General features: G+C 35.9%; 1 protein-coding gene across 2 annotated transcripts in view; it reads left to right on the forward strand.

The window, feature by feature from the left end:
- Positions 1-17,533, forward strand: part of EMCN (endomucin) — a 104,839-nt gene that overhangs the window by 34,210 nt on the left and 53,096 nt on the right. For both annotated transcript variants that reach the window (XM_045471825.1, XM_045471833.1), the window contains exons 2-3: positions 5,527-5,646; positions 12,141-12,218. In XM_045471825.1, coding sequence (XP_045327781.1) covers positions 5,527-5,646; positions 12,141-12,218 — 198 coding nt within the window. The remainder of the gene's footprint in view (positions 1-5,526; positions 5,647-12,140; positions 12,219-17,533) is intronic.

Consider the following 17,533-nt stretch of genomic DNA (forward strand, 5'->3'; position numbering starts at 1 on the left):
GGAAAATTAAAATTTTCAGCTTAAACTTCAAAAATGATCATTTACTAACAAAGAAGATAATAGGGTATCAGTTGAACAAGGTTGGAATATTAGCAATTACTGGCAAGTTGCTATGAAAAATGCCCTCCCGCTATTTACCACACCCCAATTCATGCACTGCCATCCCATGTAAATTTAAGAAGTGAATCCATATTCATTATAAGCTGTGATGCATAGGAGATGATAACTGAACCCAAGTGAAAACTGAACAAATGACAGTTACTTTATTTCAATATAAAATGTGTGTAAAGTTTTTAAAAGCTTGAGGAAGTGGGGATGTACAGGAGGGGATATTGTATGAAAACAACATGAATTAGTGGGAATAACAAATTATATGCTATTGAAATATAAAACTATCTACTTTACTTTGAATTCCATAGATGAGTTGATCTAGGTTATGAAATTATTACATAAAAATTGTACTTTGAGGATTATTAGACCATTAAGTAATTAGTATTTTGTACACACTGTAACTATATATATATATATATATATTTAAATAATCACTCTTTTGTTTCCTTAAAGAGCTTAAAACTTTATTCTGAAATTTTGTTTATGGATAAAACTCGCAAAGTAAATCTTTTCTCCTGGCATTGTCTCCATCAGAAATGTATTCCATTTAGTAGAATGGGGGGAAGAAAGGTTTTTCTCTGTTACATAATACAGAGTGCTCAACTGGGAATTAAGGGAACTTTTTTAGTAATTATTGCTATGATCTTTTGAAACTATCTTAAATTCATACATTTTCTAAGCTATAAAATGTCGGGTTTCTGTTACAATAGGATATTTTTAGAAGTTCTTTTGAGGACTCAAGTCTTAGAATTCTAAGTTACTGTCATTCAGTGTTTGTGTTCATCTAGAGGAAGTAAGATCTACCCTCTCTAGTAGTGGTTTTCCAGTGGAATTTGCTTATAGACTTGGTAGGGGAAAAGATAACTAGAGAGATACCGCTCATTATGAGGATGGATGACACTCTAACTTTTATGTTTTTTTTTAAGTTTTTATTTATTTCGAAAGCGAGAGAGAGCAAGCAGGGAGGGGCAGAGAGAGAGAGAGAGAGAGAGAGAGAGAGAGAATCCCAAGCAGGCTCCGTGCTGTCAATGCAGAGCCTGACATGGGGCTCAATCCCATGAATCATGAGATCATGACCTGAGCCGAAATCAAGAGTCAGTAGCTTAACTGACTGAACCACCCAGGTACCCCTAAAATTCTAACTTTTAGAGACTACTTGTGAATACTTAGAAACGTAATAACAAAGTACGTCTAAGAAGACTGGAGTAGATGACCAGATCATTTGAAAATAGGAAAAAATACGATACCTGGTTTTCATCTGTAAGCTGAATTTTCCAAGTTCTCATGATTTCTGTAATTAAAATAGTTACTTTTTTAAAAATCCCAATCCTGCTTCATCCTTTAATAGTATGGGAAACTAGTGTCATGGTATCTATTGTACTCTCTCAGTCTAGGGTGGAATCAGGATAAAATGCCATCTGTTTTCCTTATAGCATCCTAAGAACAGCACTATTTGGTTAGACATAAGCAAAGATGCGAAGCACAGGTCTTCTTGTGAAATTTGTCTTTAATTACTTTGGAGCTAAAGAAAAATGAAATGCTACCTCATCATGTCTTGTGAAGAGAAAATATTTCAGAATGAGCCATTATCCTCAATAGTTTATTATGAGACCAGATCGACCTAAGAGAAATTTATAGAAAATGCTGTAAAAGCATAACTGGTGGTTACTTGCATCGTGGTCAATAAAACCTTCAACAGTGGTACTTAGAATAATTCTTTCCCACCATATAATAGAAGAACGTTTCTATTTGCAGAATTTTCCAACTGAGTAAATCTCTATTTTTATTTTTCAAACATAAATAGCTTTAGTAGATTGGAAATTTCCTTCAGAGCTCTAAGTCTATTTTATGGATGTTCATGGAGGGACACATTTTGTATGTGTATGTATGTAATGTATATGACAAAATTATATATTTTTTAAAAAAAACAGTGAGGTATTTTGTCTGCTTCCTCATCTTAGATACATAAGGGCAAAACATCTGTGCATCTAAGTCACTTCTACCCCTGTAATATCACACCCTGTGAAAGGCAGAGCAGAAGTATGTGGCTTTGCATGGAACCACCTTCCCATGGCAAGATCTGTGGTGGGTAAGAGTAAAGATTCAAGGGGTTGCGGGTTAAAATTGCAACTGTGTTACTTCCCACTGTATAGTGTGGGCAACTTGCTCATCTTTTTTGAACCTCACTGTCTTCATCTGTAAAGTGCTGATCATACAAGTATGGGCACCACAGTATCTTTTTAGGATTAAAGGAAACAATGCTCACATGGCACCTGGCACATAGAGACACTCAATACTTCCACAGGCTGTTTGTCAGTCTTTGCCAAAGGAGGGCATTCTCTTTGATGGACAGTCTGAAGAACTAATAACAAAGACATGGATGAGTGCTACTGGATGAAGAGTTTACTCAGGGAACTCAGTAGCCAAATGGGTTGAAGTATGGTAAGGAGGAAAAGCCTCCCAGTACCTCCCAATCTTACCACACAGTGGTTAAAATTTTGCCTGCTTTTAGTTTGCCTCAAGTCATTTTATGGATATGAACTCACTAATCTCACATGATGACTTCAAAAGGTCATGGACATTGGTAAACATAAAAATGGGACTTGCAGATCAGTTCGGTTAGCGCTGTCTCATTCTCTTCCCCACCCACTTCCCCATTGTTTTTCCTACAGTGGAATTTCTATTTGGTCACTTTCCATGGCTCCTTACTTAATAAAGATTCAAGTCCCTGGCTTGGTGTTCAAGGTCCTTTATGATCTAGCTGCCAGTATTGTACCAGACAAGGCCAACTATGCTCTTTCAGAGCATACAGCAATCCAACCAGATACAACTGTTTGCAAGGTGCTCAATCACCTCTGACTTCCCCTCCAGACATTTGTCCATACCCCTTCTTCTAGCTATGTGGACGTGTTACTTACTCTTGAAGCCCTAGCTCCTATGTCAACTCATTCATAACGGAGTCCTTGCTCATGTCAACATGGTGGTCATCCTTTATCTTACAAACTCTTGCCCAATTTCTTGTCCGGTAGCTTTCTAATTTTTAGCTGGAATCACAGCAGGAAACATATTGTGCACTGAAAATGTTTTATTCAAATACACACACACACACACACGTGCACAAACTTCATGAAACAATACTTACCCTCATTATCTGCAATATCACTCTAATGTTTTTTCCTCTTTTATTTGGCAAAACCTCTGACTGTAATCTAACTAGATTTTAATTACTCTTTAATTATTTCATAACCTGTAGTTTGAAAAACACTGGTCTACACAACCCATACAGAATATCCTTGATTATTTATTGTGTGTAGGCATTATGTTCCTTAACAGACTGAGAGCTACTCATGGGTGATACCATGTGGTACAACATAGAGCCTTTTATTAGATCTTATCATGCTTTCCATATTAGTTATGCAGTAACTGTTTATAGAAGCAAAAAATAAAGGGAAAAAGGAAAGGGGGAACAGAGGGAGGGAGGAAAGAAATAGGAAAAAAGTCTCCAGGGATGTTGATTATACTCAGAAATTGAGATTGCTACTATTCAGCGAGTTGACAGGTAGGGATCATTTAAGTTATTTACAGGTGAATTTTCCAGTCAAAGTGGAATGTGCTTCTTTGAATAACTTTCTTCAACTTCAGTTTCAACTTAGAAATGAGTGTTACATCAAAGATTCTGGGATGAAAAGAAAGATAGAACAAAATGACTGACAGAAAAGATAACCTCATGCATGCTATGTTCCTTCTCCCTACTGGGGGAAGGGGTTGAGACCGAGGGTGTGAAGTGCACCCACAGGTGAAAAAAGCTTTTGACTTGACTTCTGTAAAGCCTGTGAAAAGGCAGTTCTGTCATTCCTGAATGTGCTGAACAAATCTGTACGTGTTGAATACATCAAGCAATTTCTGTGTACTGCGTATAAACAAAGTCAGTGCCAAGTGCTAACACTTCCAAGCACCTCAAGTCTATAAAATGAAACAGGAAGTGTATTCTATCTCATGACACCTGAAATATTGCTCACAACTGTGCAAGATTATTGGTTTTTCCCAGATTCAAAGAGGAAAATCTTGGATGAAATTTAAATTTGAGAAGTCAATGTATTTACTGCAATGACATACCCAATTTGACTGGCATTGAAACTTGTCTTTGTCACTCGAAGTCCATACTCTTAACTAACATGCTATACTATATATACTCTATACAGACGAGGTAACAGCACAGAAACAATGCCTTCCATGGACGTGAATACTTTGTCCAAGACCTTTATACATTTTTGTTTGCTATTTTCTGATCTTTAACACGACAGTGACTGTATAGAGACAAGACCAACAAATGCAAGATTAAAAGGATTCTATAAATGCTAACAAATTCTATAATATTGTGTAAAACAAATATTTCCATAAATCACTGAGAATTAAGTTCTATATACTTCACTTTGAATAAATAATATTTCAATGAAAATTTACAACTTACTATTAAATATTGACTTCTATTGCCAAAAAGGAATTATTAAAGCTAAATATGTAATATACCTAATAATTATCATCTTCATCTTTGTGCCTTTGATTGTTGCAATTTAGAGAACTAAATCATTTAATAAATAAAAATAAATAATAAAATGTATGGTCTTTCTTTAAAAATTTTTTAAAAATTAAAAATGAAATATATTTTATTCCTTTGGAATGTTTATAGAAAAAGAGAGTGGAGGGAATGCTTTATATCAAGAAGAGATGTATGAATACCAACATTTTACTACTTAATAATTCCAGTGTTCTATGAAAATATTTAGTAAAACATCCACTGCCCAGAGAAAATCCATTTAATTAGTTCATCTCACAACGTTAGTGAAGTGGGCTTAAAAATATTGTCAGATTTAGTGGTATCTGGGTGGCTCAGTCGGTTAAACAGCCGACTTTGGCTTAGGTCACGATCTCACAGTTCATGGGTTCAAGCCCCACATCGGGCTCTGTGCTGACAGCTCAGATCCCGGAGCCTTCTTCGGATTCTGTGTCTCCCTTTCTCTCTGCCCCTCCCCTGCTCGTGCTCTGTCTCTCTCTCTCTCAAAAATAAATAAACGTTAAAAAAATGTTTTAAATAAAAAAATTGTCAAATTTCAATTTATACATTTATTCCTCCTAAGTGTTTCAGGAATCATTTTGTTTCAGAGCTATAGACTGCTCCTGCCGGCTCTCTTGAAAATTCATGTCGTTGGTGAGAGGCAGGCAGAGTTAGTGAATGAATATTGAACTGAAGGCTGAATTCATTACAATTAGAAAATTAATTTCAAATCCATGCCCTGCTTACTGGGTTAGCAGCCATATACATACAGTTTACTTTGCTTAAATATACTAGTGTTATCTGGCAAAATAAATTGTAAACTTCAATGCAGCTGCTTTAACATAAGCTATTTTTTTCAGGTGTTAACAACACAATCACTGGTGTATTACCGTCAACTCGTGCAACAGAAATATCTGTATCAACATCAAGCATAATACCAAATCCTGTTTTGGAATCAACATCGGGAGCGTCTCCTGAAGGTAGGATTAGCAATTAGTGAAATTTATTCTAACTGTAACAAATAAAATTAGTAGCATCTACATAATCTGATCACAGAAAAATAATTTGATGTGCTGTATCTATTATTATGAAGGTCTGTGCTGCTTCACTCTTTTGAAACTTACGTGTTATTTTGGGTTGCATACAAAGCCCTGAGATGGCAGTGGGCTTCTTTGATGATATTCTTTTGGATCATTTCCTGTTTGAAAATAATCCTATTGTGAATGTTGCATACACAAAGTTTATTTTTAGAAAATAAAAAAAAATTACCATTTCCTTAGTCATAAAAATATGTTTCTAAACATTCCAGTTGTCCACTTAAGCAGCACCGTTAACAAGGTAAAACTGTATTAATAACAGATTGATCTGTTAGTTGCATAGGGCTGATGATAGATTTAATTTGTAAGGTTCGATAGCGGTGCTACCACTATTTTTTTTTAAGTTTATTTATTTATTTTGGGAGTGAGGCGCAGGGAGAGAGAGAGAATTCCAGGCTCCACACTTGCAGCACGGAGCCTGACCTGGTGCTCAAACCCACGAACTGTGAGATCATGACCTGAGTTGAAATCAAGAGTCTGCTGCTTAACCAACTGAGCCACCCATGCGACCCATGTCATCATTATTGTTAATGGACTGAATGACACATGGGCAGCAGGTGTCATTTATCATTTATCATTTATCATTTATAGGCAGAAACTCCAGTTAGAATGCTAAGGTCAGAGGAAGATCTGAATCACACCCTAATGAGGAGATGAATGAATTTCTTTCTCACCTCTTTTTCTCACCTCTCTACTTTTCATTTTTCTTTTTTTTTTTTTTTAATTTTTTTCAATGTTTATTCATTTCTGGGACAGAGAGAGACAGAGCATGAACGGGGTAGGGGCAGAGAGAGAGGGAGACACAGAATCGGAAAAAGGCTCCAGGCTCTGAGCCATCAGCCCAGAGCCCGATGCGGGGCTCGAACTCCCGGACCGCGAGATCGTGACCTGGCTGAAGTCGGACGCTTAACCAACTGCGCCACCCAGGTGCCCCTACTTTTCATTTTTCATTCCAAGACCAAATTCAAGTACATGTAGAGGACACGAGGGCTAGTTCACTGGACTTAAAAGGGATGGTGATCCTCAAAGAAAAAGAGTATGATGAATATAGTCCACCATTTCTGAAATGTGCAATTCTAAGATGAAACCAAACCAATTCTTCTAGAACGTCTCTACCAAACCAGGAGAAAGCATTGCACAAAGAGGAAAGCACAGTGGATTTTATCCCCAGAATGTGGTACAACCTTTATTGCCAACCAAGGGAAACTCCAAATGACACAGTCAAAAAAACTAGGGTTCATGCAGCCGGCAGCCAACTCCTGCACAATAGATTTTTTATTTTATTTTTAAAAATTGTTTCAGTCCTATGTTCTCGAGGCTTAAGCAGAGGCATTCTAGAACTTTGACAAAGTGTAAGTATTTGCTGCTTCTCTCTGTCTTTTTCTGTCACTCTTTCTGTGAGTTGTCAGCTGAGTTCTTGACATAAAATTGCACTAATGCGGTAAAAGCGTGTTATTTTTGTAATCAATAACATCCGCCAGAAAGTACCAATAAAGAGAAGGTAGGTGCTGACATTGCATGCGGACTCAAAAGGTTGAAGTTTTACAATTTTTACATGAACTCCTTGGAACTCACGCCTTCCCGGTGAGAGGATTCCTAGCCCATTCCTCAGTGACCTGTGGTGGTTAACAATATCCAAATAACACAACGACTATGTTAAAAGGCCATGAAAGGTCAGAGGTGAAGGGTTCAGTGAAGGGATTCAGGCAGAATTGTCATTTGTGACCCCAGAAATGCATCTTTCCTTTCAGGCTGGGAAGGGAAACTGTATACCTACTCATATACTTAGGAGACTATCCTAATAACTTCATCACTGGAGGATCCTGTAGGGGACCCTGAAGCCCCTTGTCTGAAACAATTCACTTGGTAAAGCACTTGAAATCAGATACACACACACATACACACACGTACATATCTTTCTCTATTTCTCTTCTTTGGACACTTTGATTGCTGTATATTACTCAGTTAACAAAAAGTAAACTTTAATCTGTGTTCTTCAAAAGTTCTCCCACATGACCTTTAAATTATTCACATTCAATTGTACAAATTGTAATAGGCCAGTGAAGCTTTTCTTTTTATTACTTTTTATTATAAAAATGTTTAGATGTACCACAAATGAAGAATACTATAATTAATACCCATTTACCCATCTACCAGAATCAATAATTATCAAGATTTTATCGTATTTGCTTCATTTTTTTCTTTCTCCTCCCTCCCTTGTTCCCTTCTATCTTCCTTTCTTTCCTTCCTTTTCCTTTTTTTTCTTTCTTCCTGTTTATTTGTTTTTTGCTATTATCTAGTGTTTTTAAGGAGATTCAGACTTTTTGCCATTTTTCTTCACACACTAAATGTCCATCTCAAAAAATATGGATGTTTTATTGTAAAACTACAATATCACTGTCAAATCCACCAAATTAATAATGCTAATGCCTCAGTTGAATCTAATGTCTATTTAGAGGGGCTATAAGGGTTAAAATCTAGTAACCATGGATATAGCAGTGGGAGAGAGATTAAGGGGAGGAATGAAGTCCATCGTGGAGTCTCTCAAGAAATCAGCTGAGAAGGTGCTGGCGCAGAAGAGAAAAAGAAAGAAAGGCAGGCTATGATGTCTATAATCTACTCTCTATTTGGTATAAGAAGCAGAAAGTCCAGCATGGTAGTAGGGACCAGTGGAGACATCGGTCAGAGGATGGTCAATTGTGCTTATAGGAAAATGAGGGAATGTGGACAAGGAAGACAGATAAAGGAGCTCCTGTTTGTCTGGCTTATTTGATCACCACTTTTGTATTAAAAACATGGGTTGGTTGGGCTGTGTGCCAATATATATATTTGGATGGAGATATACACACACACACACACACACACACACACACACACTGGATATTCCCCATGCTGTTAAAGGTAATGTAATTAATACAAAGATAATGTAAAACTTGTTTCAAATTCTCATATTCTAAGTAGTGTATCAGTATACATGGCTTCCTGACTTCAGGCTTGGGAGGAGTTTAAATCTGGGGGAGTTTTATACATTGTTTCATCCTCCACAACAACCATAATAATATTGGAAAAGTGTATCTATGATAAAATGATTCTAGTCTACTTTCCTCATGGGCACCATGGGCATTTTAGACACGATAAAAGTATTTACCAAAAAAAAAAACAAAAAAAAAACAAAAAAAAAAAAACAACATAGAGAAGCTTCTTTTTTTTTTTTTTTTCCTTTTAAGGCCTCCCAAGTCAGATTTTCTTGCTTAAAGGTCAAAAGATACCTGATTTAATAGTGCTTATATCTATCTAAAGCACGTAAATTTTCTTTCCCTTGACCATGGCAGAAATTTGACCATTAGAGAAGTGGAATATGTGCTAGTGAGATAGGCACTCTTGCAACGACATGGCCACAGTGGCAGAGGTGACTAATGGAGCTTTGCTTGGAGGAGGGCTTGCTTTCAGAGGCTTCCCAAGTTAGAAGGATGGGACCTGATCTCTTCCTAGATATGTACCAAGTGCACTGCCCATTTTGCTCGAAGGCCAAGTGGCCAGAGTTAGAATCAACATTTGGCAGACATTGAATGCCATCATCATAAAATCAACTTCTAAGATACAAAAATAAACCTGAAATTTTATTCTTAAAACATAACTGTTATTCAACTTGATTTTTTTTAATTTTTTTTTAACATTTATTTATTTTTGAGACAGAGAGAGACAGAGCATGAACGGGGGAGGGTCAGAGAGAGAGAGGGAGACACAGAATCTGAAACAGGCTCCAGGCTCTGAGCTGTCAGCACAGAGCCCAACGAGGGGCTCGAACTCACGGACCGCGAGATCATGACCTGAGCCGAAGTCGGCCGCTTAACCGACTGAGCCACCCAGGCGCCCCTCAGCTTGATTTTTAAAGCACTTAAGAGTCAAACATTCTTTAATTAGCTGAATTAATTTCTCAGCACTAATATTTCACATTTCTGATACTCAATAGATGTTCAGTTCCAACTGAGGTCAGTAGAGGGGCCAGGTAATTTTGGCCATCTCTTGCATATAGCGTGCCAGTTATGGTGACGTTTATGATGGACGTCCTCTCTAGAACCTGACTACCATAAAACTGGAAAGAACAGACTGTATGAAAGACAGTCTTCTAAGCTTTCTTATAATATTGGGGGCAAAAAAAGGTTTGGGTACCATGTTTTTCTCCATATCTTCCTTCTGTTCTCCATTGTCTTTACATTCCTTATTGAGTTTGAAGTGGAAATGACTTACCTGGGATATCTTTGTACAAATTTTTTTTGTTTTTTCCTTTTCATGGAATTTTGTGGTGGTAAAACTGACATTTGCTTTTAGTTTATACTCACAAGATATAAAATGCTTATAAATTAGACATTTTCTTTAAACCCTGATGATTTTTACAATAATAAGGATGCATTTATACTTCAGAATTTCAACATATTTAACACATAAGAAGAATTTTATTATAAGTTATATGTAGATTGCTTATCCATATTTGAAAGTGAATATTCATACACTAACAATAAATCTAAAATAAATTGTGCTCTGTTTTGCTATAGATAGAGTTACATTGATTAGTTACAATGATCATGGGCATGATCACAAGATCACTGTTCACACACAAGCTCAGGAACACCAGAAATGGATAGCCATTTACCTCTTGGTTTTCCAAAGACCAAGGCTGAAACTGAAGCCAAACAGATTTGGGCTGAATGTGTGGGCCAAAGCTCAAATTTGTTACACATCTTCCTTCTATCAAACATGAAGTCAGGATAGCTATTAAAAAGGGGGGGGGGGCAAGGTCCTCAGAAACCCAAGAATTATGCACACTTGATACTTTTTCTATTTATATTCATGATTATTGTTATATGTGTCCTAATTATTTCCTGTACTCTTCCCCATTCTTGAATTTTCAAGCGATATATGAGACATATACCAGTGAAACACAGGAAACAAGGTGACTGTAAAAATTCAAGTTAGCCTCTTATTGGTACCAAGATTCCAAGACTGGTAGTGATGAAGTGAAAACCAAGGCGCCACACCTGGCTGGAAGGGACACTTCATTTATACCATTACATCTTTACTTTAAGATGGCATTGTGTGAGTGGGCAATGCAAAATCCCAAACCTAGCTTTGAGGAATAACGTTTCCTTTGTTGGTTTCTTCTTTTAAAATATAACCACATATTGGGTGTAGAAGACTTTGAGAAACTCTTAAGTGCTTCGCCAATCTCCATGTTATAATTCACAGAATCCACCTGTTACAGACACTTTCCATTTCTATAATAACCGATGTCCTCTAATCAGTGGTGAGGACAGAGGGGCAGAAGACAATTCCTTCACCCCCTGCTTGGAGGCGTGTGTCCACAGTGTTCCTCCAAAGGTCTTAACTTCCTTGTCATTCCTTAGTATTTTCCGATATACAGCTCCAGCCAGCTTAACCTTGACAACTCTCTTCTGGATGGGTTTTAAAGTGTTAAACTTCCCAGAGCCAAATTTTTCCTCCCCTCCCCCACCAAAACAGTGTGCATTCTGGGATTTTATATATGCCACATAGTAAAAATGGAACATTATGTCCTAATCACAAAAGGGTATCCTAACGTGTTTTAAGAAGGGAATGTTGACAATTATAGGTGTCAAACTGTTAAGTCGTATTCACTACTTAAAGAGGATCTTCGTCTTTTTGTTGGTCCCCATGTCCTGTATGAGTAGCACCTTATCTGAAACATTTACTACGTGCCTACCTTATGCCAGGAATTAACCTTGATACTACTCAGATTAAAGAGATGACTAAGAGTTAACTACTGCCTTCAAGAATCTAGAAATGGGTCTTGCACCCATTTGACTGGGAACTCAATGAATGTTTCATAAACGGACAAATTAATTACAATAGTTTGCAAACTCCTTTATGATTTATGTAATTTGGGAAGTTCCAATGTCATAACTAAATCAACAAAATGAAATGTAATTCTGGGTGGGATGTGAAAGTTCTATTGACTAGGTTATTTTTCTCTTTAGGAAAAACAAAATAATTTTAAAATATTTGTTTTTGATATATATATTTAAAGATACCCAAGTAACTATCTGCAGTGAAAATTTGCTTTAGGGGCCTATCACAGAAAAAATGTGTGTGTGTGTGTGTGTGTGTGTGTGTGTGTGTGTGTGTGCTTTCACCGGGTCATCCCAAGTTTTCAGTACTTATATTCCTTATTTCAGACAAAAGGAGATAGAAAGTAGAAAATTAAAGATAGGCAAAGGCTGACCCAGTACCTCTGCAGAGGGATTGTAGTTCACCTCCAGATTTGACTGACTTTTATTTGTTCCTTGGCAGGTGAGATGAAATTGTGATTAATAATAATGTCATCTATCTTATCAAACTAGGAACAACAAATAAGGAATCCTTAAATTCATCTTTGCTGCCCACACTTTCTTCATTAACTACAACAATTAAAGATGAAGGTAAGTAGTCATCATTTTCAATCACTTTTCTTCCATTAGTATAATTCATATACCATGATAGTCACTCTTTTGAAGTGTACAATTCAATGGTTTTTAGGATACTCACAAGATTCTGCAACCATCACCAGTATCGAATTCTGGAACATTTTTTATCACCCCATAAAGAAACCCTATATCTCTTACCAATCACTTCCCACTTCCCCCTACTCCCACCCTCCCCAGCAACCACTGAACTACTGTTTGTCTCTTTGCCTATTTTAGAAATTTCATATAAATGGAGTCGTATTGTATATGATCTTTCGTGTCTGACTTTCACTTAGCATAATGTTCGTAGGTTCATCCATGCTATAGCATTTATCTGTAGTTCATTCTTTTTTTTGTGAGTGAATAATATTTTATGGTATGGATATACCACATTTTATTTATTAGTTAATGGACATTTCAGTTGCTTCTACTTTTTGGCTATTATAAATAATGCTACTATGAATATTCTTATACAAGTTTTTATGACCATATCTTTTCATTTCTCTTGGGGGTATGTATCTTAAAGTGAAATTACCAAGTCACATGGTAACTCTACATTTTAACTTGTTGAGGAACTGATTTCCCGAGGAGCTCTACAATATGACAATACCACCAGAAATGTATGAAGGCACCAATTCTCCACTTTCTAATCAATACTCGTTGTCGGTCTTTCTCATCATAGCTATTCTAGTGCATGTCATTGTCTGGTTTTGATTTACATTTCACTAATGACTAGTGACCTTTTTATCTACTTGCCAACCATTTGTATATCTTCTTTGGGAAAATGTCTATTTAGTTCTTCCTTATTTTTTAAAAATTGGGTTATTTTTTATTGTTGAGTTGTAAGCATTTTTTAATGCTTAATTTTTTAAAGACTAGAGCCTTATTAGGTAGATAGTTTACAAATATTTTCTCCTACTCTGCAGGTTGTCTTTTCATTTTCTTGATGTAACTTTTGAAGCACTATAATCTTTAATTTTAAGGAAGGAAAATTTACCTATATTTTTTTCTGTCATGTAGGGAAGGTAAATCTGTACCTCTACCCATTTTAGGTTTTCAGCTGGGACTCTTTAACAAGAAGACAGATTAACAAGATAAAAAACAAGATAAAAAATAAATGTGGACAGCACACATCACATGAGAGGCCTAAAACAAAGAGTAACTCAAAGCAGTTGCTTAGAATTTTGGCTTATATTGGGGCGCCTGGGTGGCGCAGTCGGTTAAGCGTCCGACTTCAGCCAGGTCACGATCTCGCGGTCCGTGAGTTTGAGCCCCGCGTCGGGCTCTGGGCTGATGGCTCAGAGCCTGGAGCCTGTTTCCGATTCTGTGTCTCCCTCTCTTTCTGCCCCTCCCCCGTTCATGCTCTGTCTCTCTCTGTCCCAAAAATAAATAAACGTTGAAAAAAAAAAAATTAAAAAAAAAAAAAAAAAAGAATTTTGGCTTATATAGCATCTTTAACAAAGAACAACAAGCTCGCAGCTAAATGTACCAAAGAAAGTAGTTTAGGCTTCCAAGGGTGGAAAACTAAGGGAGGGTAAATATATAGAAGGAAATTGATGGACTTTTTTTTTTTTGAGACTTTTTTTGAGAGAGAGAGAGAGAGAGAGAGAGAGAGAGAGAGAGAGAGAAAGTGTACACCATGCAAGCATGCTCAATTTGCAGGGGTCGGGGTGGAGAAGGAAAGGGAAAGAGCAAGCACCATGCCCAGAACAGCCAGCAACACAGGGCTCTATCTCTCTACCCTGAGATCATGACCTGAGCCAAAATCAAGAGTGACACTTAAGCAACTGAGCCACCCAGACACCCCAGTAAGGTTTATTTGCAGATTCCCTTAGTGCCTTTTCTGGGCTGATAAAAGTCTGTCTCCAGTAAAAGGAAAATATGTATTCTGCCCTTAGCAGAAAAGCTTTTCTGCATTGGCTGCCTCTTAATTGGCTGCAGTTTAAAATAATTTTTATGCCAAAGAGGCATATTTCAAGGTGACATATTCTGGTTTCCTTCCACCAGTGAGGTCAAATCTAAGAAACCATTGCTCAACTCAAGGTCACAAAGATTTATACCAATCGTCTCTTCTAAGAATTTTATAATGTTAGCTTTTCCATTTAAGTCTTTAATTTTGTATATGGTGTGAGGTAGGTGTCCAGCTTCATTCTTTTGCACACAATTAACCAGTTGTCCTAACACCTTTTGTTGAAAAGACTATTCTTTCCCTATTTGAATTGTCTTGGCACTCTCAATGAAAATCAGTTGGCCATAAATGTATGAGGTTTCTTTCTGGACTCAAATCTGTATCTGTTTCTATGCCAGAATCATACACTTTTGATTCCCATTTGCATTAAGTTTTGAAATCAGAAAATGTGAGTCCTCCAACTTTTTCCTTCTTTTTCAGCGTTATTTTCACTATTCTGATTCACTCAAGTTTTCATATGAAACTTAGGATTAACTAGTCAATTTCTGCAAAATGTCAGCTGGGATTGTGATGGGGTGGCATCAAATCTTCAGATCAAGTTGTGAAGTATTGCCATTTTAACAATCTTAAATCTTATAATCTACAAATATAGGACAACTTTCTGTTTATTTTAGGCTGTCTTTAATTTTTTTATGATGTTTGTAGTTTTCAACATAGAAGCCTTGCATTTCTTTTGTCAAATTTATTCTTAATATTTTATTCATTTTCATGCTATTGTAAATGGAATCATTTGCTTAATTTTGTTTTTGGATTGTTCATTACTACTGTATAGAAATACAATGTATTTTCATATACTGACATTGTATCTTGCCATCTTGCTTAATCCATTTTTTGGTCCTAAATTGTACATGTGTGTATTCCTTTGGATTTTCTATACACAAGATTTTACAAATATAGTTTTACTTCTCCTTTTTCAATCTAGATGCTTTTTATTTTTTAATTTTTAGATGCTTTTTATTTTATTTTCTTATCAATTTGCCCTGGCTAGAACCTCCAATACAACACTGAATAGAAGTAGTGAGAGGAAACGTTCTCGTTTTGCTCCTAATTATAGGGAATGCTTTCACCATTAAGTATGATGTTATAGTGCATTTTTCATATATGCCCCTTATCAGGATGAGGAAGCCCACTTCTAGTAAGAGTTTGTTGAATGTTTTTATCGTGCAAAGGTGTTTGATTTTGCCATATGCTTTTTCTTGGCATATTGAGATTATTGTGTGATTTTTATCTCTTATTTTCTTAAGGTGCCATATGACATTGATTTCTACATGTTGAACCAACCTTACATTTCTTAGATAAATTCCAGTTCATCATGGCATAAAAGCCTTTCTATATATTGCTGGATTTTATTTTTATCATTTTGTTAAGAATTTCTGTGTCTAGGGGTGTCTGGGTAGCTCTGTGGGTTAAGCATCTGACTCTTGATTTCAGCTCAGATCATGATCTCACTGTTTATGGGTTTGAGCACTGTCAGTGTGGAGCATGGTTGGAATCCTCTCTCTTTCTCTCTCTCTCTCTCTCTCTGCCCCTCCCTAGCTCACACTCTTACTCTCTCTCAAAAATAAATAAATAAACTTAAAAAAATAATTTTTGTGTCTATATTCATAAGAAAGAAAAGTTTGTGATGTTTCTGCATAATTTTGGCATCAAGTTAACACTAGCCTCATATGATGAATTAAGAAGTGCTCCTTCCTCTACTAACTTTTGGAAGAGTTTATGAGGAATTGATGGTAATTATTGTTTAAACATGTGGTAGAATTGACCAGTGAAGCCATCTAATCCTGGGTTTTTCTTTGTGAAAGTTTTTTGATTACTAACTCAGTCTCTTTTTTCATTACAGGTTTATTCAGATTTTCTTTTCTTAACTCAGTTTTGGTCATAGTTGGTTATTTCCTGGGAAATCAGATTTTTCCCATTTCACTTAGTTTATATAATTTGTTAGCATACAATTGCTTATTGCATTGCCTTATAACTCTTCTTATTTCTGTAAGGACAATAGCAATATGTTCACTTTCATTCATGATTTAGTAATTTGAGTCCTCTCTCTTTTCTCTTTGTCAGTCTAAGGCTTTGTCAATTCTGTCAATCTTCCCAAAGAACCAACTTCTTATTTTATTAATTTCTCTATTTCTTTCCTATTATCTATTTTATTTCTCTTCTCTCTAATCCTTATTATTTCTTTCCTTCTATTGGCTTTGGGGTTAATTCAATCCTCTTTTACCAAACTTTTAAGTTGGTAGAATGGAATATTAATATGAGATCTTTCTTCTTTTATAAAATAGATGTTTACATCCATAAGATTCCCTCAGTGCTACTTTTACTACATCCCATAAATTTTGGTAGATTGCGTCTCCATGTTTGTTCATCTCAAAGTATTTTCTAATATCCTTTGTTATTTGTTCCTTGGCCCATTGGTTATTTAGTTTATTCTTATTTAGTTTATTCTTAAGTTTCTACATGTTTATAAATTTCTTCCTATTACATTTAAAAGGAATTTTTCCTCTTCAGTGTTTTTTGTGGGTTTTTTTTTTTTTTTTTTTTTTTTTTTTGGAGAGAGAGAGAGAAAGAGGGAGAGAGAGCATGCATGAGTGGTGAAGAGGCAGAGGATAAAAAAGAGAGAATCTTAAGCAGGCTTCACACCCAGTAAGGAGCCTGGCCCAGGGCTCAATTTCATGACCTTGAGATCATGACCTGAGTCAAAATCAAGAGTCAGACGCTTAACCAACTGAGCCACTTGGACTCCCCAAATTCTTTTTTTTTTTCTTTAAAAAAATAAATTTTTCAGTAATCTCTACACCCAACGTGGGGCTCGAATTCATGACCCTGAAACCAAGAGTTGCATGCTCTACTGACTGAGCCAGGCAGGTGTCCCCCTCTTCAGTGTGTATACTACCTATCAGAAATTACTTCCCTTAAGCATTCAATTTTAAAATTTAATTTAATGTAATTTTAAAAATAAAGCATATGTAAACTAACCTAAAGTATATTATAGATATCCTTGTCTCTATTAGGCAGAGTATAACAAGCATAACTTGAAAATGCTTTGCAATTTGTTTTCGAAGTACCATTTTTATAGTAGGTAGTGCATTTGGCTCTTGTTTTTAAGAAATGTATTATCATTTTTTAGTTTATTTTTAAATTATTATTTAATTTTTATTATTTGAAGATGGAAAACCTGGGTTTCCGAGATGTTAAATGACTTAACAAAAGAAGCACAAAATTATAGTAACAATTTGCAATTGGAAACCTGATACTTTAGTTTCAAGTTTTTCTTTCCATTTAATTCAAAATTCATAATTAATTATTTCTTAATGAATTGGTA

Source organism: Leopardus geoffroyi, chromosome B1 (assembly GCF_018350155.1).
Source record: "Leopardus geoffroyi isolate Oge1 chromosome B1, O.geoffroyi_Oge1_pat1.0, whole genome shotgun sequence".
NCBI classification, from domain to species: domain Eukaryota; kingdom Metazoa; phylum Chordata; class Mammalia; order Carnivora; family Felidae; genus Leopardus; species Leopardus geoffroyi.